Source organism: Saimiri boliviensis, chromosome 8 (genome assembly GCF_048565385.1).
Source record: "Saimiri boliviensis isolate mSaiBol1 chromosome 8, mSaiBol1.pri, whole genome shotgun sequence".
In the NCBI taxonomy this organism is placed as follows: Eukaryota; Metazoa; Chordata; class Mammalia; order Primates; family Cebidae; genus Saimiri; species Saimiri boliviensis.
The window spans coordinates 14,379,106-14,403,087 of NC_133456.1; the positions used below are offsets into that span (position 1 = coordinate 14,379,106).

The 23,982-nt window shown below is 46.8% G+C and overlaps 1 protein-coding gene across 2 annotated transcripts in view; it reads right to left on the reverse strand.

Moving 5' to 3' along the window:
* PTPN23 (protein tyrosine phosphatase non-receptor type 23) overlaps window positions 1-7,616 on the reverse strand; it is a 38,713-nt gene extending 31,097 nt beyond the window's left edge. For both annotated transcript variants that reach the window (XM_010337020.3, XM_003926285.4), the window contains exon 1: window positions 7,431-7,616. In XM_010337020.3, the coding sequence (XP_010335322.1) occupies window positions 7,431-7,514 (84 nt within the window). In that variant the 5' untranslated portion in view covers window positions 7,515-7,616. The remainder of the gene's footprint in view (window positions 1-7,430) is intronic.
* Window positions 7,617-23,982: the final 16,366 nt, after the last annotated feature.

Sequence of the window (23,982 nt, forward strand, 5' to 3'; positions counted from 1 at the left end):
GCGGTTTTGCCGGCGCTTTGGAGCGTCGGTTCTTGGTGCAGAGTCAGAAAAGCACCATCAATCTTAACGCCGCTGATTTAGTCGGCACAGTGGATTGTTCAGATTTCGGCGCTGAGAATCAATAAGTCGGACGTCCACTCAGAAAACCAATTACAAAGACAGTAAATACAAAGACCACAGATGGATAAATTTATAACGAAGGGAAGAAAACAGCCAAAAAAGGCTGAGAATACCCAAGACCAGAACGCCTCTCCCTCAGCGGGGGATCACAGTTCCTCCTCAGCAACGGAACAAGGCTTGATGGAGAACGAGCGTGTTCCAATTACAGAAGCAGGCTTCAAAATGTGGATAATGAGAAACTTCTGTGAATTAAAAGAACTTGTATTAAACCAATCCAAAGAAACTAAGAACTTTGAAAAAAGATTTGACGAAATGTTAACAAGAATACAGGCCGGGCGCGGTGGCTCAAGCCTGTAATCCCAGCACTTTGGGAGGCCGAGGCGGGTGGATCACGAGGTCAAGAGATCGAGACCATCCTGGTCAACTTGGTGAAACCCCGTCTCTACTAAAAGTACAAAAAATTAGCTGGGCATGGTGGCATGTGCCTGTAATCCCAGCTACTCAGGAGGCTGAGGCAGGAGAATTGCCTGAACCCAGGAGGCGGAGGTTGCGGTGAGCCGAGATCGCGCCATTGCACTCCAGCCTGGGTAACAAGAGCGAAACTCCGTCTCAAAAAAAAAAAAAAAAAACAAGAATACAGAATTTAGAGAGGAATATAAGTGAATTGATGGAGCTGAAAAACACAATACGAGAACTTCGTGAAGTATGCACAAGTTTTAACAGCCAAATTGATCAAGCAGAAGAAAGGTTATCAGAGGTCGAAGACCAACTCAATGAAATAAAACAAGAAGACAGCCGGGCGCGGTGGCTCAAGCCTGTAATCCCAGCACTTTGGGAGGCCGAGGTGGGTGGATCACGAGGTCAAGAGATCGAGACCAGCCTGGTCAACATGGTGAAACCCCGTCTCTACTAAAAATACAAAAAATTAGATGGGCATGGTGGCGTGTGCCTGTAATCCCAGCTACTCAGGAGGCTGAGGCAGGAGAATTGCCTGAACCCAGGAGGCGGAGGTTGCGGTGAGCCGAGATCGTGCCATTGCACTCCAGCCTGGGTTAACAAGAGCGAAACTCCATCTCAAAAAAAAAAAAGAAGACAAGATTAGAGAAAAAAGAATAAAAAGGAACGAGCAAAGTCTCCAAGAAATATGGCACTATGTGAAAAGACCTAATCTATGCTTGATAGGTGTACCTGAATGTGACGAAGAGAATGAATCCAAGCTGGAAAATACGCTTCAGGGTATTATTCAGGAAAATTTTCCCAACCTAGTAAGGCAAGATAATATTCAACTCCAGGTAATACAGAGAACACGACAGAGATATTCCTCAAGAAGAGCAACTCCAAGGCACATAATCGTCAGATTCACCCGGGTTGAAATGAAGGAGAAAATACTAAGGGCAGCCAGAGAGAAAAGTCAGGTTACTCACAAAGGGAAGCCTATCAGACTTACAGCAGATCTCTCAGCAGAAACCCTACAAGCCAGAAGAGAGTGGGGACCAATATTCAACATCCTTAAAGAAAAGAACTTTCAACCCAGAATTTCACATCCAGACAAACTAAGTTTCACAAGTGAAGGAAAAATAAAGTTTTTTGTGAATAAGCAAGCACTCAGAGATTTCATCACCACCAGGCCTGCTTTACAAGACCTTCTGAAAGAACCACTACACATAGAAAGGAACAAACAGTATCAGCCTTTCTAAAATAATACCAAAAAGAGACCGGGCACGGTGGCTCAAGCCTGTAATCCCAGCACTTTGGGAGGCCGAGGCGGGTGGATCACGAGGTCAAGAGATCGAGACCATCCTGGTCAACATAGTGAAACCCCATCTCTACTAAAAATACAAAAAATTAGCTGGGCATGGTTGTGCGTGCCTGTAACCCCAGCTACTCAGGAAGCTGAGACAGGAGAATTGCCTGAACCCAGGAGGCGGAGGTTGCGGTGAGCCGAGATCGCGCCATTGCACTCCAGCCTGGGTAACAAGAGCGAAACTCCGGCTCAAAAAAAAAAAAAAATAATAATACCAAAAAGAGCATCAATATAATGAAGAATTTACATCAACTAATGGGCAAAATAGCCAGCTAATATTAAATGGCAGTAATAAACTCACATATATTATTATTAATTCTAAATTTAAATTGACTAAATCCCCTAATCCAAAGACAGACAGGCAATTTGAATAAAAAACTAAAACCCATCAGTATGCTGCATCCAGACCCATCTCACATTCAAGGATACACAAAGACTCAAAACAAGGGATGGAGAAGGATTTACCAACCAACCAGAGAGCTAAAATAAATAAATAAAAAGCAGAAGTTACAATTAAGCAACAAAGATCAAAAGAAGCAAAGAAGGACATTATATAATGATAAAAGGATCAATGCAACAATAACAAGAGCTAAAGATCCTAAATATATACGCACCCAATATAGGAATACGTAGATCAGTACCACATCATATCAACTTAGAAGTTTAAATGAAATGTTGGTTGGCTCCTTGTTTGTTATTCTCTTCCCTCATTTTCTTTTATATCTCCATTATTAAGGACAATTATAGGCATACCCATATTTAGATTGCATTCTAACCCGGGCAATAAAGCAATACCCCCATCCTCTCTCCCTCTTCCTCTTTCTCTTTCTTCCTCTTCTTTATTCTTTAAAAAAAAAAAAAAAAAAAAAAAAATACAGAAAACTGGCTGGGCACGGTGGCACATGCCTGTAATCCCAGCTACTCAGGAGGCTGAGGCAGGAGAATTGCTTGGGCCCAGGAGGCGGAGCTTGCGGTGAGCCGAGATCGCGCCATTGCACTCCAGCCTGGGTAATAAGAGCAAAACTCCGTCTCAAAAAAAAAAAAAAAAGAATTATTGAGAGGTTTTTTCCTCGTTTGTTTTTGTTTTGTTTTGAGATTGAGTCTTGCTCTGTCGCCCAGGCTGGAGTGCAGGTGTGCCGTGTTGCAATCTTGGCTCACTGTAGCCTCCGCCTCTTGGGTTCGGGTGATTTTCCTGCCTCAGCCTCCCTAGCAGGGATTACAGGCATGTGCTATGCCCAGCTAATTTTTGTATTTTTAGTATAGGCGGGGTTTCACCATGTTGGCCAGGCTGCTCTTGAACTCCTGACCTCAAGTGATCCACCTATGTCGGCCTCCCAGAGTTCTGGGCTTACAGTCGTGAGCTATTGTGCCTGGCTGGGAGTCATTCTTGACATCAACCTGAGTTTCAATCTTGGTCTGCTACTTTTTAATCATAGAAATAAAAAATTAAAGACATTAAAAAAAAAAAAAAGAAGATGCAGGGCCAGCAGCACTTCCCTACTAAAAAATTATGTGGGTCTGGCCAGGCGAGGTGGCTCACGTCTGTAATCCCAGCACTTTGGGAAGCCGAGGCAGGTGAATCACTTGAGGTCGAGAGTTTAAGACCAGCCTGACCAACATGGAGAAACTCCATGTCTAGGTTGGGCTTGGTAGCTCACGCCTGTAATCCAAGCACTTTGGAGGCCAAGGCGGGTGGATCACCTGAGGTTGGGAGTTCAAGACCAGCCTAACCAACATGGTGAAACCCCATCTTTAAAAAAAAGAAAAAGAAAAAAAAAGAAACTCTATGTCTACTAAAAACACAAAATTAGACAGGCATAGTGGCACATGCCTGTAATCCCAGCTACTCGGGAGGCTGAGGCAGGAGAATCACTTGAACTTGGGAGGCGGAGGTTGTGGTGAGCTGAGATCAAGCCATTGTTGCCTGGGCAACAAATGTGAAACTGTCTCAAAAAAAAAAAAATTACATGGGCCCAATATCCTAACCTCAAGTTTGCCAATGCAGTTTGAAACCAGCCTGCTTTTCTGGCTCCTATTTCACATTATGCCATAATGGAAGGCATATCCACTGGGAGTGAAAATCAGTACTAGCCACCATGGAAGATTTGTCAAAAGCCCAGCTCTCTCAAACAATGAACCACTTGACCTGTCTGGAAAACTCCCATTCATCCTTTAAAATCCACCTCTGGCAAGCCTTCCCTGATGGCCCCTCCTTAGGCTGGTATTTTTTTTTTTTTTTTGAGTCGGAGTCTCGCAGTCACCCAGGCTGCTGCAACCTCCACCTCCTGGGTTCAAGCGATTCTCCTGCCTCAGCCTCCCAAGCAGGTGGGATTACAGGTACCCACCACTACGCATGGCTAATTTTTTGTATTTTTAACAGAGACGGGGTTTCACTATGTTGGCCAGGCTGGTCTCGAACTCCTGACTTCGTGATCCACTCACCTTGGCCTCCCAAAGTGCTGGGATTACAGGTGTGAGCCACCACGCCTGGCCACACTGGTATTTCTATACATTGCAAATACGTCTACTCTTATGTTAATGTCATTACTCTAATTTTTATGAATTCCTTGGAGGGGAAAAAAAGGCTGTCTCTTTTTTGTCTGCTTATCAGGGTTCACCATAGTACTTAGCCAGTTGATGTAAAAAGAACCAATTTTCACCCTTTTATCTTAAGTTAAATTCTTTTTTTTTTTTTTCTGAGACGGAGTTTCGCTCTTGTTACTCAGGCTGGAGTGCAATGGCGCGATCTTGGCTCACCGCAACCTCCGCCTCCTGGGTTCAAGCAATTCTCCTGCCTCAGCCTCCCTAGTAGCTGGGACTACAGGCGTGCGCCACCATGCCCAGCTAATTTTTGTATTTTTAGCAGAGACGGGGTTTCACCATGTTGACCAGGATGGTCTCGATCTCTTGACCTCGTGATCCACCTGCCTCAGCCTCCCAAAGTGCTGGGATTACAGGCATGAGCCACCGCGCCCGGCCCTTAAGTTAAATTCTAACCCTCAGCTCCAATTCACTGGCAGAGGTTCCCACAGCTCAGAGCAAGGATAAAGGACAAGGGTACCAGTGGAGAAGGCAGAGAAGGGCCGCTGAAGTTGGGGAAGGGGGTGCAGGTGGAAAAGAGTCTCCAGGTTGCAGTGATGTCTACACATTCTCCTTCAATGTCTAGGAAAGGAATTACTTCATATCTGATACTACCTCAAGGCTAAAAGGCTAATGAGCAACTCCTCTCCTGGAGACTCAGGGAAGTCACTGGTCACACAACACCATTTGGGCTCTGTGTGAGTGATCAGAGCAGCAAAGGGTAAGTTCAAACAAAAATACTTCCTAGGAGTTTCTGGGCCAAGATTTTATCCACTGCATTCCCATATATTTATGGTCACCATCTCTAAATTCCCTCTCAGCTGTCATTCCATCATTTGAGAAACATTTTTCTGACTGCCAACTATGTAGAGAGCCCGCTGTTAGGCTCTAAGGAACACAGAGATGCTTCTCAGGTAACGCACAATTGAACAGGGGGGTTAAAACACAGCACATGTAACTGTCACCAGGGAAAGGATGAAAAGAGTTAAGGAACTGAGAGAAGAGAAAGATTAATCCAGATAGAAGGATTAAGAAAGGCTCTGTAGAAAGGAGAGCTTAAGCTGGACCTTGAAATTTGGATGGGAGACAAGAAAATGAATTCACAGAGATTGAAGAAGGGCACCATGACCAGCCCACAGGGCAAAAATGAGAGCTCTTCTAGGCAGGAGGAATTCCATGACCAAAGGTGCACGGTAAGGGAACAAGAAGTGGCTGTGAACAGAATCTAGGGTACCTCTATCAGATGCACACAGTAGATCAAGCACACAGTGGGGACTCAATAAATGCTGAAAGAATTGGGATAAGTCTGGAAGAACTCTAACGGAAAACTAAAGATACTGGCTTTATTCTGTACAACAGAAAACAGGAGTTTTGTTGGCTTTATTCTGTAACATAGAAAACAGGAGTTTTGTTGTGTCTTAAAAAAATTCATCCAATTGTATGTATGAAAGAGCGGATGAAGCCGGGTGCGGTGGCTCATGCCTGTAATCCCAGTACTTTCGGAGGTTGAGGCAGATGGATCACTAGGTCAGGGGTTCAACCTCCGCCTCTACTTAAAAATACAGAAATTAGCTGGGCGTGGTGGTGCGCGCCTGTAATCCCAGCTACTTGGGAAGCTGAGGCAGGAGAATGGCTTGAACCTAGGAGGCGGAGGTTGCAGTAAGCCGAGAGCATGCCATTGCACTCCAGCGCGGGGCGACAGAGCAAGACTCCGTCTCAAAAAAAAAAAAAAAAAAAAAAAAAAAAGAGCAGATGAACGAGAGAGCAACGTCTGGATAGCAGTTAATAAAATTCTAGAATTTTGCATCAATTAGCCTCATTTGCTGGGCCCAAGAGGCTAGATGATGGACTCACAACACTGTTTGAACTAAGGCAGTGGTGCGGAGAGAAGAGGGGAGACAGCTTCTTGGGAAACTACTTCCAAATCCATTTTCTTTCTTTCTTTCTTTTTTTTTTTTTTCCAGCAGAACTGCCAGAAGTCCATTTTCTTTTTCCTATTATTTGTTTACCCAAGCATCTCGCTAAGCATCTCTAGACTGGGGCTTACTCTGGCATCTGCTGTGCTAAGCCCACAAGGCCCCCACCTGCAACTGCCTCCTGGTTGTTCCTTTTCACTTCTGCTCTAGCCCTCAGTGCTACCAATGCAGCGGATGTCTCAGAGGGCACCCGTGCTCAATCACCATACCCGGACCTCTCCACAGAAGTTCTCTGCCTTTGTCAACGCCAAACCTGCCGGTCTGTTCTTCCAACACGGTAAGATTTCTCTGAGCTCTACAACACTGTTTATGCCCTCCAGTCTGTTATGAAAAGCAGTAACCTTCCTAAAAATGTCATGGGATTCTATCGTTTGGTCCAAAAAGACTACCGCATGGGAGACTATACAGAATCGCAGCAATTGTAAGACATATCCCTACCTCAGGGGTTGGGCATCTCCCTGGGCCACAGGGGCTCACGTCTTAAACACACGCCCTGAGCCATTCCCTAGCGTTTGTCCCAAGCGGGTCGTGGACTTGACAGAGCACCGAGGGCCTGGTGCAGAAGAATCCGCACGGTCAGAGGCGCCCACCGCTCCCGCGCGGGGCGGTGCTAGCATGGAGGAGGGGCGGGGCAGAACTGGGTCCCGGGCGTCAGAAGGAGGAAGTGTGGAGCCTCAGTGGGAGCTGTGGATGACTCGGGGCAGAAGTCGGGAAACGGGCTCAGAAGAGGATGCAGGAGCTAGCCCCAGGAGATTGGGAGGAGAATAATGGCCTGCGGGCGCCGGGATGTGGGACAGGCTGAGGAAAACCGGCGGAAGCCCCTCCTGGCTTCACCGGACCCTACGACGGGGCCTGAGAAGGTGATGGGCACGCAGGGGGCGTCACGCGCTGGCAGACGACGGAGATACGCGGCGGATGAGGGGGGGCGGGGAGATGGAAGGCAAGCTCACCTTCTTCACAGCTGGCTGGAAGTGGAAGTCACCAGCTTCCTTCAGGTCCAGCCAGATCATGGGCATGCGGGGCACGGCCTCCATGGCGGCTGGCGCCCGCCGGCCACCGAGCCACTCCCGTAGCTACTCCAGCTGCTGGCTCGCCGCGAGCCCAGCCCCGCCTCTCCACGCCGGAAGTCACTGGTCACGCGAGAGAATGAAAAATGCCAGCGGCCTGCCGGGAGTTGCAGTTCTCACCCCTGCCGTCTTTTGCGCAGGCGCAGTCCCTGTTGCGCATGCTCAGTCTTCTTCGCGCGGAGGGAGTAGGGAGGGGAGGAGCTCTCCCGCCGGAGGCGAAATGGTTTTTGGGATAGTAGTCTTCCTCCACTAAAGTGAGAGGCCGAGCGCTAGCTTATTTCCTCCTCCCGGGCCAAGCCCACCTGTCGGCCCCGCCCGCTGCACTCTTATCTCTTAGGAAGAGCGTGAGAACTCACTTGTGAACTTGCCGTCCCAAGTACTGTCAAGGGCCGTGGAGGACTGATGCTGTGGTAGAGATGACGTGGCGGGCGGGCCGCCGAGAAAAGATGACGCGAAAACGGCCCTAAAAGAGGGTGCGGAGGGGGCGCTGGGCCTGAAGGAGTTGGGGCTAAGAGCAAGGGGTTTCATTCCCGAGCTGCGAAGGCGTTCAAGCTTTGGAACAGAAGAGTGACGGTCCGAAGATTGGCCCACTCAGCCAGCCTGGGAGGCCGGGCACTGCCCATGGGAGACGGACTATAGGGAGGAAGCGCCTGGATGGAGCGTCTCAAGCGGAACGAGGCGGCCCCGGGTCCTGTAGGGAAGTGGGGTGGGGGAAGGTATCCGGCCAGGTGAGCACCCGGACACGCCCACACTATCTGGAAGGAGACCGCGGAATGAAGAGCACCTGTTGCCTCTAGTGAGGGGACCTGTAGAGCAGGAATTGTTAAATCATATGGCTGTATCATCTCTTTTAGAAATAAATAATAGGCTACTCGGGAGGCCGAGGCAGGAGGTTCAATCGCTTGAACCCGGGAGGCAGAGGTTGCAGTTAGCCTAGATCGCGCCACTGCTCTCTAGCCTGGGCGACAGAGCGAGGCTCCGTCGTAAAATAATAATAACAATAGAAATAAATAATAGAGAATGGGCCGGGCGCGGTGGCTCAAGCCTGTAATCCCAGCACTTTGGGAGGCCGAGGCGGGTGGATCACAAGGTCAAGAGATCGAGACCATCTTGGTCAACATGGTGAAACCCCATCTCTACTAAAAATACAAAAAAAAATAGCTGGGCATGGTGGTGCGTGCCTGTAATCCCAGCTACTCAGGAGGCTGCGGCAGGAGAATTGCCTGAACCCAGGAGGCGGAGGTTGCGGTGAGCCGAGATCGCGCCATTGCACTCCAGCCTGGGTAACAAGAGCGAAAACTCCGTCTCAAAAAAAAAAAAAAAAAAAAAAAAAATAGAGAATGGTCTGGAAATAGTGAGTGGGAGTGGGAGCTGGGAGACCAGTGAGCCTTTTGTAGTCTTCCAGGAGACAAGTGATTGTGGCTTGGAGCAGAGGGAAGTAAAAAGTGGGCAAAGAAATATTCTGCCCACTTTGAGAAATATTTTAGGAATATTTTGGAGACAAAAGTATCAGAACTTGGAATGGATGGATGTAGGGGACTGAGGACGTCGAAGATGATTTCCCAGCTTCTGGCTTGTGCAGCTGGGTGGCTGTGGGGCTGTTTACTGATAAGGGAAAACAAGAGAAGAGCAAAGGTTCACGTCTGTGTTAAGCTCAAGATCGAGGCCTTTTGAGTCGTTCAGGATGAAATGTGGAGGCCACGATGCTGGGCGCGCTGGCTCACGCTTGTAATTCCATCACTTTGGGAGGCTGAAACAGGCTGATCGCTGAAACCCAGGAGTTCAAGACCAGCCTGGCCCACATGGCCAAACCCCGTCTCTACAAAAAATACAGAAATTTAGCAGGACATAGTGGCTCATATACGCCTCCAGCTACTCAGGAGGCTGAGACGGGAAGATCGCTTGAGCCTGGGAGGCAGAGGTTGCAGTGAGCCGTGATTGTGTCAAAAACAAAAAAGAACTGGATACCATGGGATGTGGGATCTGGGATTCTAAGACAGGCTTCACCCACAAGGTAGAGCCCAGGTTCCTTTGCTATGAGACCTCAGACCCTTTCAGGACTTAAGTCAAGGGCCTAGCTTCATGTCAGTTGGGAGTTAGAGCAGAAGAAAATCAAAGTACATGAATGTTCATAGCAGTATCATTTCACAGTAGCCAAAAGAGAGAAGCAACCCACGCATTGATGGATGGATGCATGAATAAAGATGTTGTATGTACATACAATGGAATTCAGGCTTAAAAAAGAATGAAATTCTCCTACATGCTGCAACATGAATGAACGCTGAAGACATTATGCTAAGTGAAATAAGCTGGTTGCAAAAGGACAAATACTGTATTCTGCTTATTTGAGATACCTAGTTAGTCAGATTTATGGAGACAAAGTAGAATGGTGTTTGTCATGGGCTGGAGGAGGGGAGAATGGAGAGTTACTGTTTAATGACTGTGCAACAATCTGAATATATTTAATGCCACTGAACTGTAAGCTTAAAATTGTAAATTTTGTTAGGTATATTTTACCACAACAGAAAAAAATAAGGGCCGGGTGCGGTGGCTCACGCCTGTAATCCCAGCACTTTGGGAGGCCGAGGCAGGTGGATCACGAGGTCAAGAGATCGAGACCATCCTGGCCAACACGGTGAAACCCCGTCTCTACTAAAAATACAAAAAAATTAGCCGGGCATGGTGGCACGCACCTGTGGTCCCAGCTACTCGGGAGGCTGAGGCGAAAGAATCGCTTGAACCCAGGAGGCGGAGGTTGCAGTGAGCTGAGATTGCGCCACTGCACTCCAGCCTGGTGACAGAGCAAGACACCGTCTCAAAAAAAAAAAAGAAAGAAAGAAAGAAAGAAATAAAATATAAGACCTTGCAAATAATTTATATAAAGAAAAAGAAAAACTTGCCAGCTCTTCTAGCATCTTAGAAGAGCTTGTTTCTGGTTTCTGGAAGACTTGTTTGTTTTGAGACAGGGTTTTACTCTGTTTGCCCAGGCCAGAGCATGGTGGTGTGATCTCAGCTTACTTCAGCCTTTGCCACCTACGCTCATGCAATCCTCCCACCTCAGCCTCCCTAGTAGCTGGAGTACAGGCATGTGCCGCCAGGCCTGGCTAATTTTTTCTTTCTTTTTTTTTTTTTTTTGTAGAGATGGGGTTTTGCCATGATGCCCAGGCTAGTGTTGAACACCTGCCTCGACCTCCCCAAGTGCTGAGATTACACACATGAGTGACTATGCCCAGCCTGGAAGACCATCTTGAGGTCACCCGATCAGAGGTAGAGAAATTTTGGGCAAAGCCAGGCTCGGTGGCTCATGCCTGTAATCCCAGCACTTCTGGAGGCTGAGGCAAGTGGATCACTTGAGGTCAGGAGTTCAAGACCAACCAAATATAGTGAAACCCCATCTCTACTAAAAATACAAAAATTAGCTGGGCATGGTGGCATGTAGTCCCAGCTACTTGGAAGGCTGAGGCAGGAGAATCACTTGAACCATTGGAGGTGGAGGTTGCAGTGAGCCAACATTGCACCATTACACTCCAGCCTGGGTGACCGAGCAAGACTCTGGCTCAAAGCAAACAAATAACAGGAAGGCCCATGCCCTGCAAAACTGCTTCAACACAATTTATAGTAAATGAAATACATAAGCATAAAGCAGTCTACCTTGGGGCTTTCTGATGGTGAAGCAGTGGTCAGCCATAAGGCAGCTGCGAGACCTAGGCACAACATCTGAGTCCAGAGCAGGCTGGGAATTGGGAGACTACATCATAGCATTACTGAGCAAAGAAGGAGGCAGCCACTTGGCTGCAGGACACAGACAGCCCAGGACCCAAACATGAGGCCAGCAAGAGGTCAGGATTAAGCAGGTGCAGTTCAGTATGGGCTGGAACAGGAAGTGAGAGAGGCAGGGGAGAAGTAGGAAGCCCTAAATTAAGACTTACAGGACAGAGGAGACTATAGAGATGGGCATTCCACGTGAGTGCTCTGGCCAGGCTCCAGGATTCAAATGAGCTGGGCAGATGGGTCCCTACCTCATGAGCTTCCTAGAGTAATAGCTTTGGCTCTACTGTCTTTCCTTCCCCTGGCCTCTACTCCCAAGGTGGAATGGGAACAACTTGGCTCCACATGGTGCTTCTGGAGTTGAACTACAACAAATGAAATAAATTATTCTGTGAGTTCCATGGTGTATTAGTTTGCTAGAGTAGCCGTAAGAAAGTACCACATACTGAGTGGGGTTAAGCAGAAATTTTTCTCACAGTTCTGGAGGCTAGAGATCTGAGATGAGGAACTAGCAGAATTGGCTTCTTCTGAGGCCTCTCTCCTTGGCTTGTTGATGGCCATCTTCTCCCTGGGCCTGAAGACCCTGTCTTTAAATACAGTCACATTCTGAGGTACTGGAGGTTAGGACTTCAAATATGAAATGGGGAGGAATGGAGAGGCACATTTATCCCATAACACAGGGTCACAGTGACATGAAGGGCGATTGGTGTGAAAGGCATCAAAGACCAAGAGGCCCTTCACAGGCATCAAATGCTGAGGGCGGGCATGGGCTGGTGGAGGAGAGGCAGCAGAAAGGATGACTCGAGGGCAGGGGGTGGCCTCCTAACACATTTCCTGGCAGAGCTGGGAATTAGAAGAAGCCTAAGACTTGATGGTCCTGGGGAAAAGTCACCTCATCACAAGGGGGCAGCACACCCTTTTCTCAAGACAGCCTCCCCATCACACCCACCAGAGTCAGATGCGCCCTTAAAGACACACACACCCTTCCCCATTTTACCAATGTAGAAACCCAGGCCTGGACTGGGGAGAGGACGGCCCAAAGTCTCTCTCCACAAGTGAATATAAATAAATAAGAGTCTGGGCTGCACTTTGGGAGGCTGAGGCAGGCGGATCACCTGAGGTCAGAAGTTCAAGACCAGCTTTGCCAACATGGCAAAACTCCGTGTCCATTAAAAACTATAAAAATTAGGCAGGCATGGTGGCAGGTGCCTGTAATCCCAGCTACTTGAGAGGCTAAGACAGGAGAATCACTTGAACCCAGGAGGTAGAAGTTGCAGTGAGCTGAGATCACACCACTGCACTCTGGCCTGGGCAACAGAGCCAGACTCCATCTCAAAAAAAAAAAAAAAAAAAAAAAAAAGAGGAGTCTGGGCTAGACATGAGTCTCATCCCTCTAAGTTCAAATATTTATTCAACACCCACAGTGTCCTAGACATTGTTCTAGACATTGTTGAATGAAGCAGATAAAGATCTCTGCCCACATGTGGTCCCATTCTACGGAAGGACACAGACATGAACACAATAAAGAATAGACAGTGTGTTAGATGGCAACAACTGCTGTGGTAGGAAGAAAATAAAACAGGGAGTGGAGGGTGGGAGTATAGGTAGGGGACAATGCAATTTTATATTGGGTGGTCAGGGGAGGCTTCACTGAGAAAATACTATTTGAGCAGAGATCTGTAGGAAGTGAAGGAGCAAGCCAGGGACATAACTAGGGGAAGAGTGTTTCAGAAACGGGGAACAGCAAATGCAAAGGTCATGACCCACAACTGTGCCTAAAAGGCCTGAAGAACAGCAGGGAGGCCAGAGTGTCTGAGGTCGAGTGAGCATGAATAGAGGAGGTGGAGTCACAGAGGCAGGAGGAGGGTGAGGTGAGGGGTTGTGGATGGAGTCGAGTCTCAAAGACCATGGTGAGGACTTGGGTTTTCTCTGGATGAGCCGGGGAACCATGGGGAGGGTTTGGAACAGACCGAGGGATATGATCTGGTCTAAGGTTGTTTAAGGGTTACATAGACTGAGTAGGGGCCTAGAGGAAGGGCCATACCAAGGGTTCCTAAGGCAGCACTCTGGCACCAAGAGGGGAGAGTGGAGACAGGTGAACTGCATCACTCAGATCCAGCTTCATAGTCAGATCTTGGTATGGACACAGGCAGGAGACATGAAGGAGACTTTAGAAAGGACCATACCCTTGTGATTTGCTGTGATCAGGCCAGTCAGGGAAGCCAGATCACCCCGATGGAATGGGGTGGAGATAGTATGAGCCCAGAGGGGACAGAGAGCCTAATGGGGCTAGTGAGGAGGGACGGCTTCTTGGAAGAAGAGACTTGATCCATAGGCTCAGCGCGATTCTTGCCAAACTCCCGTTTTTTTTGTGACGAAGTTGGCATACTGTTTCTCAAATTCATATGGAAAAGCAAAGGCTGTAGAAGAGCCTGGACAATCTCTCTCCCTCCCCTTTTTTTTAAAGAGACAAGGACTTGGTCTATTGCCTAGGCTGGAGTGCAGTGGCATCATCCTAGCTCACTGCAGCCTGCAACTCCTGGGCTCAAGTACTCCGTGGGTCTCAGTCTCCTGAGGAGCTAGGACTACAGGGGTGTGCCACTATACCTGGCTAATTTTTTAATTTTTGTGGAGATGGGTCTTACTATGTTGCCCAGGCTGATCTCAAACTCTGCCTCAGCTTCCCAGAGTGCTGGGATTGCAGACATGAGCCACTGTGTCCAGCCACTAGACAGTCTTGAAGAGAAACAAAATGAGGCCGGGCGCGGTGGCTCAAGCCTGTAATCCCAGCACTTTGGGAGGCCGAGGCGGGTGGATCACAAGGTCAAGAGATCGAGACCATCCTGGTCAACATGGTAAAACCCCATCTCTACTAAAAATACAAAAAATTAGCTGGGCATGGTGGCGTGTGCCTGTAATCCCAGCTACTCAGGAGGCTGAGGCAGGAGAATTGCCTGAACCCAGGAGGTGGAGGTTGCGGTGAGCCGAGATCGTGCCATTGCACTCCAGCCTGGGTAACAAGAGCGAAACTCAGTCTCAAAAAAAAAAAAAAAAAAAAAAAAAAGAGAAACAAAATGAGCAGACCTGTTTCGCCAGATATCTAGACCTGCTAAAGTAATTGGGACAGTGCGGGTGTTTGTTCAGGAATGCAACATTAGACCTTCAGAACTGAAGAGAAAACCCAGAAATAGACCCACAGCATCCACATCTACTTAATGGACTCAGAGGTAGTATTGCAGGCCAGTGAGGAAAGATGGCTAGAGGATAAATGATTCAGGCTAACTGGACACCCACATGAAAAAAATCAAATTGGAGTATGTGACAGGTTGAATTGTTCCCCTTAAAAGATATATTGAAGCCTTAGCACCCCATACCAGTATCTGTGAATATAACACCAGTATCTGAATATTTGGACATAAGGTCTTTGTAGATATAATCAAATTAAGGTGAGATCATACAGGATTAAGATAGGTTCTAATCAGGCTGGGTGCAGTGACTCATGCCTGTAATCCTAGCACTTTGGGAGGCTGAGGTGGGTGGATCACAAGGTCAGGAGTTCAAGACCAGCCTGGCCAAGATGGTGAAATCATCTTGTTTCTACTAAAAATACAAAAATTAGCTGGGTGTGTTGGCAGGCGCCTGTAACCCCAGCTATTCGGGAGGCTGAGGCATAAGAATCACTTGAACCCAGGAGGCAAAGGTTGTACTGAACTGAGATGGTGCTACTGCATGCCAGCCTGGACTACAGAGAGAGACTCCATTTCAAAAAAACAAAAACAAAAACACAAACCAAAAAATCCAAAAGCCAACTGATAGATGTATGAGGTATGAGGAATGATAAAATTTAAAAACCACTATTTGGCAACCATATTAATAATTCAATGAAAATCATCAGTGGACATAAAAACAAGTAGGCTTGAGAAATAAAGTAATAGGGTACACAATCCCATGGTATCTCCCCTAGATAATAATCACAAAGGGAAAAACAGTAGCTTTATATGGAGAAACTTAGTAGACCTCACCTTAACCAAGCGGTGAAGTTTAATATCACCAGCAATGAGAGAAATCTAGATCATGTGCCTGCTGGTATGATGCCCTGAGGACACAGTACCCAAAATTCATTACTTCAATCACAAGGAAACATTAGACAATCCCAAACTGAAAGACATTCAATGAAGTAACTGGTTTGTAATCTCCAAAATATCAGTTTTATGAAGCAAAAAGAAATACTGTTCTAGATTAAAGTGTAAAAAGACATAGACATAACCTTTTTAGTATACTAAAGAAGTATAACATGTGATATGGGATGTTCTTTTGCTCTAAGGCAGCAGTCCCCAACCTTTTTGGGACCAGGAACTGGTTTCATGGATAACAATTTTTCCATGGATGAGGGGCAGGGGATGGCTTTGGGGTGAAACTGTTCCACCTCAGATCATCAGGAATTAGATTCTCATAAGGAGCACACAACCTAGATCCCTTGCCTGCACAGTTCACAATAGGATTCTCGCTCCTAAGAGAACCTAATGCAGCTGATCTGACGGGAGGTAGAGCTTAGGCGGTAATGCTCGCTGACCCACCGCTCACCTCCTGCTGTGCGGCCCGGTTCCTAATAGGCCATGGACTGATACCGGGAGTTGGGGACCCCAGCTCCAAGGGACATTACTAGTATGATTGATGAAATCTCAAAAAAGTCTGTAGATAAGATAATGGTAATATTTCAGTGTTAATTTCCTGATTTTGACAGTTGTTCAGTGGTAATGTTTACATATAGGAGAATGTTTTTGTTTTTAAGAAATATACATGGGTCCAGGTGTGGTGGCTCACAGCTGTAATCCCAGCACTTTGGGAGGCCAAGTCAGGTGGATCATGAGGTCGGGAGTTCAAGACAAGCCTGGCCAAGAAGGTGAAATCCGATCTCTACTAAAACTACATAAAATTAGCAGGGCACAGTGGCAGGTGCCTGTAATCCCAGCTACTCGAGAGGCTGAGGCAGGAGAATTGCTTGAACCAGGGTGGGCAGAGGTTACAGTGAGCTAAGATCATGCCACTACACTCCGGCCTGGGTGACAGAGTAAGACTCTATATCAAAAAAAGAAGAAAGAAATATTTCTTTACTGAAGTATTTAGGAGTAAAAAGGCAGCATTCTGCCCCTTACTCCCAAGTGAGCTGAGGCTCAGGGAGCGGGAGGGGAGATGTGTGTGTGTATATGGGGGCACTGAAAGAGAGAGAGAGGGATGCAAATGTCAAGTGTTAACATTTGGGGAATTGGGGTAAAATTCATGCTACTTTTTGATGTAAGTCTGAGATTATGTCAAAATAAAAAGTTAAAAGAAAAACAGGACATCACAAAGAAAATGAACAGACAAGACCAAATGGGGAGAAGATATTTGTGAAACATAATCAAAAAAGGATTACCATCGAGGATATGTAAAGAAGTCTCATGAGTGCTCAAGAGAGACAATCCAATGGAAAAATGGGCATGCAAATTGGATGGGAACCTACAGCAACAGCCAAAACCACATGGAAAGATGTCCAACCTCATCAGTAACCAGGGAGAGGCAAACCCCAACCACACGGAAATGTCACTTGATAGTCGTCAGAACGATGAGTATATGTCCATCAATAATAAGTGTGGATGAGATGGGGCTGCAGATAGGGCTGTGCATTGGTGCCACCATTTTGAAAACCTGGCCTTATCTAGTCCAGCTGACACTAGCAGCCCCTGCAACCTGCTGAGTGCCTGTATACCCTTGAAAGACTCCTGCGTACAGCACCTGGAGCTGTGTCAGGAAAGAATAGTCACAGCCACCCAAACAGGAAACATGAGCCCTCCCCTGCTGCCATCTCCCTGGATGCGAATCCAGAACCACTGCACTACAGGCGGGGAAACTGAGGTGTGCAATGGGAAGGGGAATGTTCAAAACACCACATGGGCTCTGAGGAGGGTCAGAGGAGAGGTCTGCTGTGGCAGGAGAAGTGGGGAGGAGGATAAGAGAAGGGGAAAGGGGGAAAGGAGGGAGCTCTCTTGGTCTCAGACCTGGCAGAGTGGGGGCCAGAGCAGGAAGCATCTCCATTTTATTCCTTCCCTTCCAGCCATCAGCTGGGTTCCTAGCGCTCGAGGAGGGGCCTCTGAGGCAGCCCTCTTCCACTGGCCTAGAGAGTAGTGGGAACCTTCCCCATCAGAGCAGAAGAGAAGCTGCTCAGTGGTACAATGCTCCTCTTCCTCCAGAGGGTCCCAGACCCTCCAGGAACCCTCGGAGTGCTGGGCACTTTCTCCCTAGGAAAGGATCCAACATCCCGGGTTTGCAAATAGTCAGGAAGGTTGGAGGACTCTGAATCCGTCCACAGAATCACAACCCCTCCCCAGCTCCCAGGGAGGTGAGGATGGCGGGGGTCACTCGGCCAGCAGATGGCGCCAAGGCCACAGTTTGGCCAAAACACAGCCACAATCCTGGGGGGCCTTTGGCTGCACAAAAGCACACCAAAATATTTAAAATTAGGGCTTTTTTTTTGCTGAGGACCAGACTTATTTCTTGTGCAAGGGGCCCTCTGGTAGCATGTCTGTGAAAAGAAAGGTAGCAACGGAGAATGTATTGCTCTCCTGCCTGGAACAACCCCCTGGGTCTTTGGTTCTTGTCCTGGTCTGGCTGTTTTCCCATGTACTGCTTCTGTTCTGTGACTGCTCTAGGCATTCCTCCTACTATAAACTACTATATGGTTATATGGGAGAATTATATAAATCAGCACTAAATGTGTCAGTACAGCTCTGACTACAATACCTATATGATTATAGAGAAAGATTATATAGAACTAAGTATGTTTATATATATAAGCTAGTATAGTAAGCAGTAAGTTATTATATGATTATATAGAAAGATTATATGGGACTAAGTATGATTATATATAGAAGCTAGATATAAGTAAGCAGTGAGTTATACTTCAGGCACCAATTGTGCCTGGGGTCTGCACAGTTCTCCTTCCTCGGTGCCCCTGGTGGGTGTTATACTCACAACTGTGCCTGGCCTCTTTATTTATTTATTTATTTATTTTTTCTTTTGAGACAGAGTTTTGCTCTTGTTGCCCAGGCTGGGCAACAAGAGCAAAATAAATAAATAAATCTCGGCTCACCACAACCTCTGCCTCCCGGGTTCAAGCGTTTCTCCTGCCTCAGCCTCCTGAATAGCTAGCATTACAGACATGCACCACCATGCCCATCTAATTTTGTATTTTAGTAGAGATGGGGTTTCTCCATGTTGGTCAGGCTGGTCTCAAACTGCCGGCCTCAGGTGATCCACCAGCCTCGGCCTCCCAAAGTGCTGGGATTACAGGCATGGGATTACAGCACCCTGCGGTTTCCTAATTTTTGTTGTTGTTGTTGAGACAGTCTTGCTCTGTCACCCAGGCTAGAGTGCAGTGGCATGATCTCAGTACACTATAACTTCCACCTCCCAGGTTCAAGCGATACTCATGTCTCAGCCTGCTGAGTAGCTGGGATTACAGGTGTGCCCCACCACGCCCAGTTAATTTTTGTATTTGTAGTAGAGATGGGGTTTCGCCATGGTGGCCAGGCTGGTCTTGAACTCCTGACCTCAGGTGATCCATCTGCCTCAGCCTCAAAAAGTGCTAGATTAGAGGTATGAGCCACCATGCTGGCCAACTTTTTTTTTTTAAAGAAACAAGATCTTCCTCTGTCATCCAGGGCTAGAATGCAGTGGTACAATCATAGTTCACTTCAGCCTTGAACTCCTGGGCTCAAGGAATCCTCCCACTTCAGCATCCTGAGTACTGGGACTACAGGTGCTTGCCACCACGCCTGGCTAATTTTTTTATTTTTTGTAGAGGTGGGATTTCACTATATTGCCCAGGCTGGTCCTGAACTCCAAGCAATCCGCCTCAGCCACCCAAAGTGTTGGGATTGTAGGCTTGAGCCACCACACCCAGTCAATTTCCTAACTTATACAGGCCTCATTTTCCTCATCTGTCAGTTCTTGGGGAAATCTAAGCTTCTCAAACTGATGGGGAGTCATGTATTGTGAGTGCAGAGTCCCTGAACAAATACATTACAGCATCTAAAGGCTTGATTTTACTAGAGTTTCTCCCTCATCATGAAAACATTCATACAAAATATTTCAATGTTAAAACAGTTATGGACAACTCAACAGTAAAAATATAATAATTTGGCTGCGTGCAAATTAGCTGGGTATGGTGGCAGGTGCCTGTAATCCCAGCTACTCAGGAGGCTGAGGCAGAATTGCATGAACCCAGGAGGCAGAGGCTGAAGTGAGCCAGGATCACGCCACTGCACTCACGCCTGGGCAACAGAGCAAGACTGTCTCAAATAATAATAATATTAATAGTAATAATAATAATTTAAAAATGTGCAAAGGATTTGAATAGGTATTTCTCAAAGAAGATACATAAATAGACAATAAGCACTTAAAAAGATACTCAAAGGCCGGGCGCGGTGGCTCAAGCCTGTAATCCCAGCGCTTTGGGAGGCCGAGGCGGGTGGATCACGAGGTCGAGAGATCGAGACCATCCTGGTCAACATGGTGAAACCCCGTCTCTACTAAAAATACAAAAAAAAAAAAAAACTAGCTGGGCGTGGTGGCGCGTGCCTGTAATCCCAGCTACTCAGGAGGCTGAGGCAGGAGAATTGCCTGAGCCCAGGAGGCGGAGGTTGCGGTGAGCCGAGATCGCGCCATTGCACTCCAGCCTGGGTAACAAGAGTGAAACTCCGTCTCAAAAAAAAAAAAAAAAAAAAAAAAAAAAAAAAAAAAGATACTCAACATCATTAGCCATTAGGAAAATGTAAATCAAAGCCACAGTGAAATATCATTTCACACACACTAGGATGGCTATAATTAAAAAAAAAGGAGGCAGACTGGGCTTGGTGGCTCACACCTGTAATCCCAACAGTTTGGGGGCCATGACAGGAAGATCATGTGAGCCCAGGAGTTCAAGACCAGCCTGGGCAACAGAGTGAGATCTTGCAATCTCATCTATAAAAATTTTTAATTAAAAAAACTAGCCAGATGTCATGATATGCACCTGTAGTCCTATATACTCAAGAGGCTGAGGTGGAGGATTGCTTGAACCTGGGAGTTTGAGGCTGCAATGAGTCAAGATCGTGTCACTGCACTCCAGCCTGGGCAACAGAGTAAGAGTCTGTCTAAAAAAAAAAGAGAGAGAGAGACAAATGTTGGCAAGGGTGTGGAAATATTGGAACCCTCACAGATGGCTGGCAGAAATGTAAAATGGCACAGCCTCTTTGGAAAACAATTTGGCAGTTCTTCAAAAAGTTAAACATAGAGTTACCATATAACTCAGAAATTCCACTCCAGCTACACATTTCTCAATCATTGAAAGCATACCTCTACGCAAAAACTTGTATATGAGTATTCATAGTAGCATTACTCATAATAGCCAAAACATGAAACAATCCAAATGGCTATCAACTGATGAATGGATAAATAAAATGTGGAATATTCTTACCACAGAATACAGTTCAGCCATAAGAAGGAATGAAGTACTGACACATGCCAGAACATAGATGAGCCTTGAAAACACCAGACTAAGTGAAAGAAGCCAGACACTAAATGCCACAGAGTAACATGATTCCATTTACATGAAATGTCCTAAATAAGCAAGTCCATAAAAACAGAGTGGATTGGTTGCCAGGGACTGAGGAGGGGAACATAGGAGAATGACAGCTAATGGCACAAAGTTTCTTTTTGAGGCTGATGACCATGTTCTGAATTGTACACTTTAAAAGGGTGAACTTTATGGTACATAAACTATCTCAATAAAAGGAGTTCCGTTGAACTTTTTTAAAAGCTGGGGCTGGGCATGGTGGCTCATGCCGGTAATCTCAGCACTTTGGGAGGCTGAGGCGGGTGGATCACCTGAGGTCAGGGGTCTGAGACCAGCCTGGGCAATATGGTGAAGCCCTGTCTCTACTAAAAATACAAAAAGTAGCCGAGCGTGGTGGCAGGCACCTGTAATCCCAGCTACCTGGGAGACTGAGGCATGAGAATTGCTTGAACCTAGGGGGCAGAGGTTGCAGTGAGCTGAGATCGCCAGCAGCCCACAGGAAAGGTGGCTCAAGAAGCTCCGAAAAGGGCCTGAAAGTGGCAGTCTATCAGAGAAGGATAACAGTAGGGGCCTAGAGGGCATGAGTGTTGGTAGGCCCAGTGCTGTTGACCTATGAGATTGTCACCCAGGCCTTAAAAATCTACCATGGGGATAATGGGGAGGCCCCTTTCCCCTGCTGGAGGCCATCCCATTAGCTAGGTTGGTGAGTGTCTTCAGGGCCCAGGATCAAGTAGGAGACAGTAGGGAAGCAGGTACCACCTGCCTCGTACCTGTCAGGATGGTCAGCAGGAGAGAATGCCTGGCACAGGCCCCAAGTGCTTGGTTACTGTTCGTTACTGATGTTAGTAGAATGTTTCTCCCACCTGAAGGTAAGACAAGATGGTATTATTTGGCCTAAAAGCGGGCTGGCTGGTAAATTCAGAGCTTTATCCAGCTGAGTATGCAAAGCCAGGCTCTACTCAGGTCCTGGGCTTGAGGGAATATGCAGAGCTGTTTCAGAGGACAGACAGGAAGGGAATTGGTCTCACCAACACCTTTGGGGGTGTCCAGTTTCCCCTTCCTGCTCTATGACCTCACAGGGCAGCTGAACACGCAGGCCAGGGTTTCTTCTTCTTAACTTTCACAGAGGAGGAAACTGAGGGACAAAGACAGGAGGTGACTTGGATTAGGCCGTTCTTGCATTGCTATAAAGAAATACCAGAGATTGGATAATTCATAAAGGAAAGAGGTTTAATTGGCTCACATTTCTGCAGGCTTTACAGGAAGCATGGTGCTGGCATCTGCTTGGCTTCTGAGGAGGCTTCAGGAAGCTTGCAGTCATGGTGGAATGAGAAGGGGAGCAAGCATGTCACACGGTGAAGGCAGGAACGAGGTTGGAGGGAGGTGCTACACACATTTTAACTACCAGATCTTGTGTGAACTTTGAGAAACAGCTCACTTATCATGAAGGGGATGGCCCAAGTGATTCATAAGTGATCCGCTCCCATGATCCAAATACCTCTCACCAGGCCCTACCTCCAACACTGAGGATTACAATTCAACATGAGATTTGGTGGGGACATAAATCCAAATATATCATTTTGCCCCTGGCCCCCCAAATCTCATGTCCTTCTCACATTGTAAAATACAATTATGCCTTCCCAATAGTTCCCTAAAATCTTATTTGTTTAATTTTTTTGTTTTTTGAGACAGTTTCGCTCCTATTGCCCAGGCTGAAGTGCAATGGCACAATCTCAGCTCACTGCAACCTCTACCTCCCAGGTTCAAGCAATTCTCCTGCCTCAGCCTCTGGCGTAGCTGGGATTACAGGCACCCGCCACCATGCCTTGGTAGTTTTTTATATTTTAAGTAGAGATGGGGTTTCACCATATTGGCCAGGCTGGTCTTGAACCCTTGACCTCAGGTGATCTGCCCGCCTTAGTCTTCCAAAGTGCTGGGATTACAGGCATGAGCCACCGCATCTGGCCTAATTTTATTTTTTTGAGACAAGGTCTTGCTCTGTTACCCTGACTGGAGTGCAGTGACGCTATCTCGGCTCACTGCAACCTCCCACCTTCTGGGGTCAAGTGCTCCTCCCATCTCAGCCTCCCAAGTAGCTAGGACCACAAGCACATGCCACCATACCTGTCTAATTTACATATATATATATATATATATATATATATATATATATATTGTAGAAATGAGACTTCACCATGTTGCCCACACTGGTCTTGAACTCCTGGACTCAAGTGATCCTCTCACCTTAGCCCTCAAAGTGCTGGGATTACAGGTATGAGTTACTGTGCCTGGCCTATTTATTTATTTAAAAAAACTGTTTTTATCAACTCCCAAGCACTAGACTCCAAAGTCTTATTCCAGCATTAACTCAAAAGTCCCAAGTCTCAAATTCAAAGTCTCATCTAGAGATGAGTCCCTTCTACCTATGAACCTGTAAAATCAAAAAGAAGTTATTTACCTCCAAGATACAATGGGGGTATAGGCATTAAGTAAACATTATTGTTCCAAAGGAAGAATTTGGTCAAAAGAAAGGGCTACAGCCCCAGATGGTCACAAAGGGCCCCTCCACTTGGGAAAGGAGACAGCAGATGCTGGGGACTCAGGAGCTGTAGTGAGAATCAGTGTTCTGCTGCTTTTCTGAGCTGTAATGGACATGTAATACCTTGACATATTCAGTGTACATTTTGGTAAGTTTAACTTAGCATACAGCACGACACAATCACCACAATCAAGTTAGTGAACATCCTCAAGTCTCCTCACACCCTGTAATCCCTGCCTCCTTCTCAGCACCACCACTATTGCACTCTGGCCCAGTCCTGCTGTCTCCAGGAAACCGTACCACCAATCTTCTTTCCTTCACTACAGATTCGTTTGCATTTTCTAGAGTTTTATATGCATGGAATTATACATGCATATGTATAATGTATAAAGTTGCATACAATTATACAGCTTTTTAATCTGGCTATTCTCACTCAGCATCATTATTTTGAGATTCATTTATGTTGTTTTATCAATAGTCCATTCCTTTTGTTGTTGTTGTTGTTGGAGACAGGATCTCGCTCTGCGCTCTGC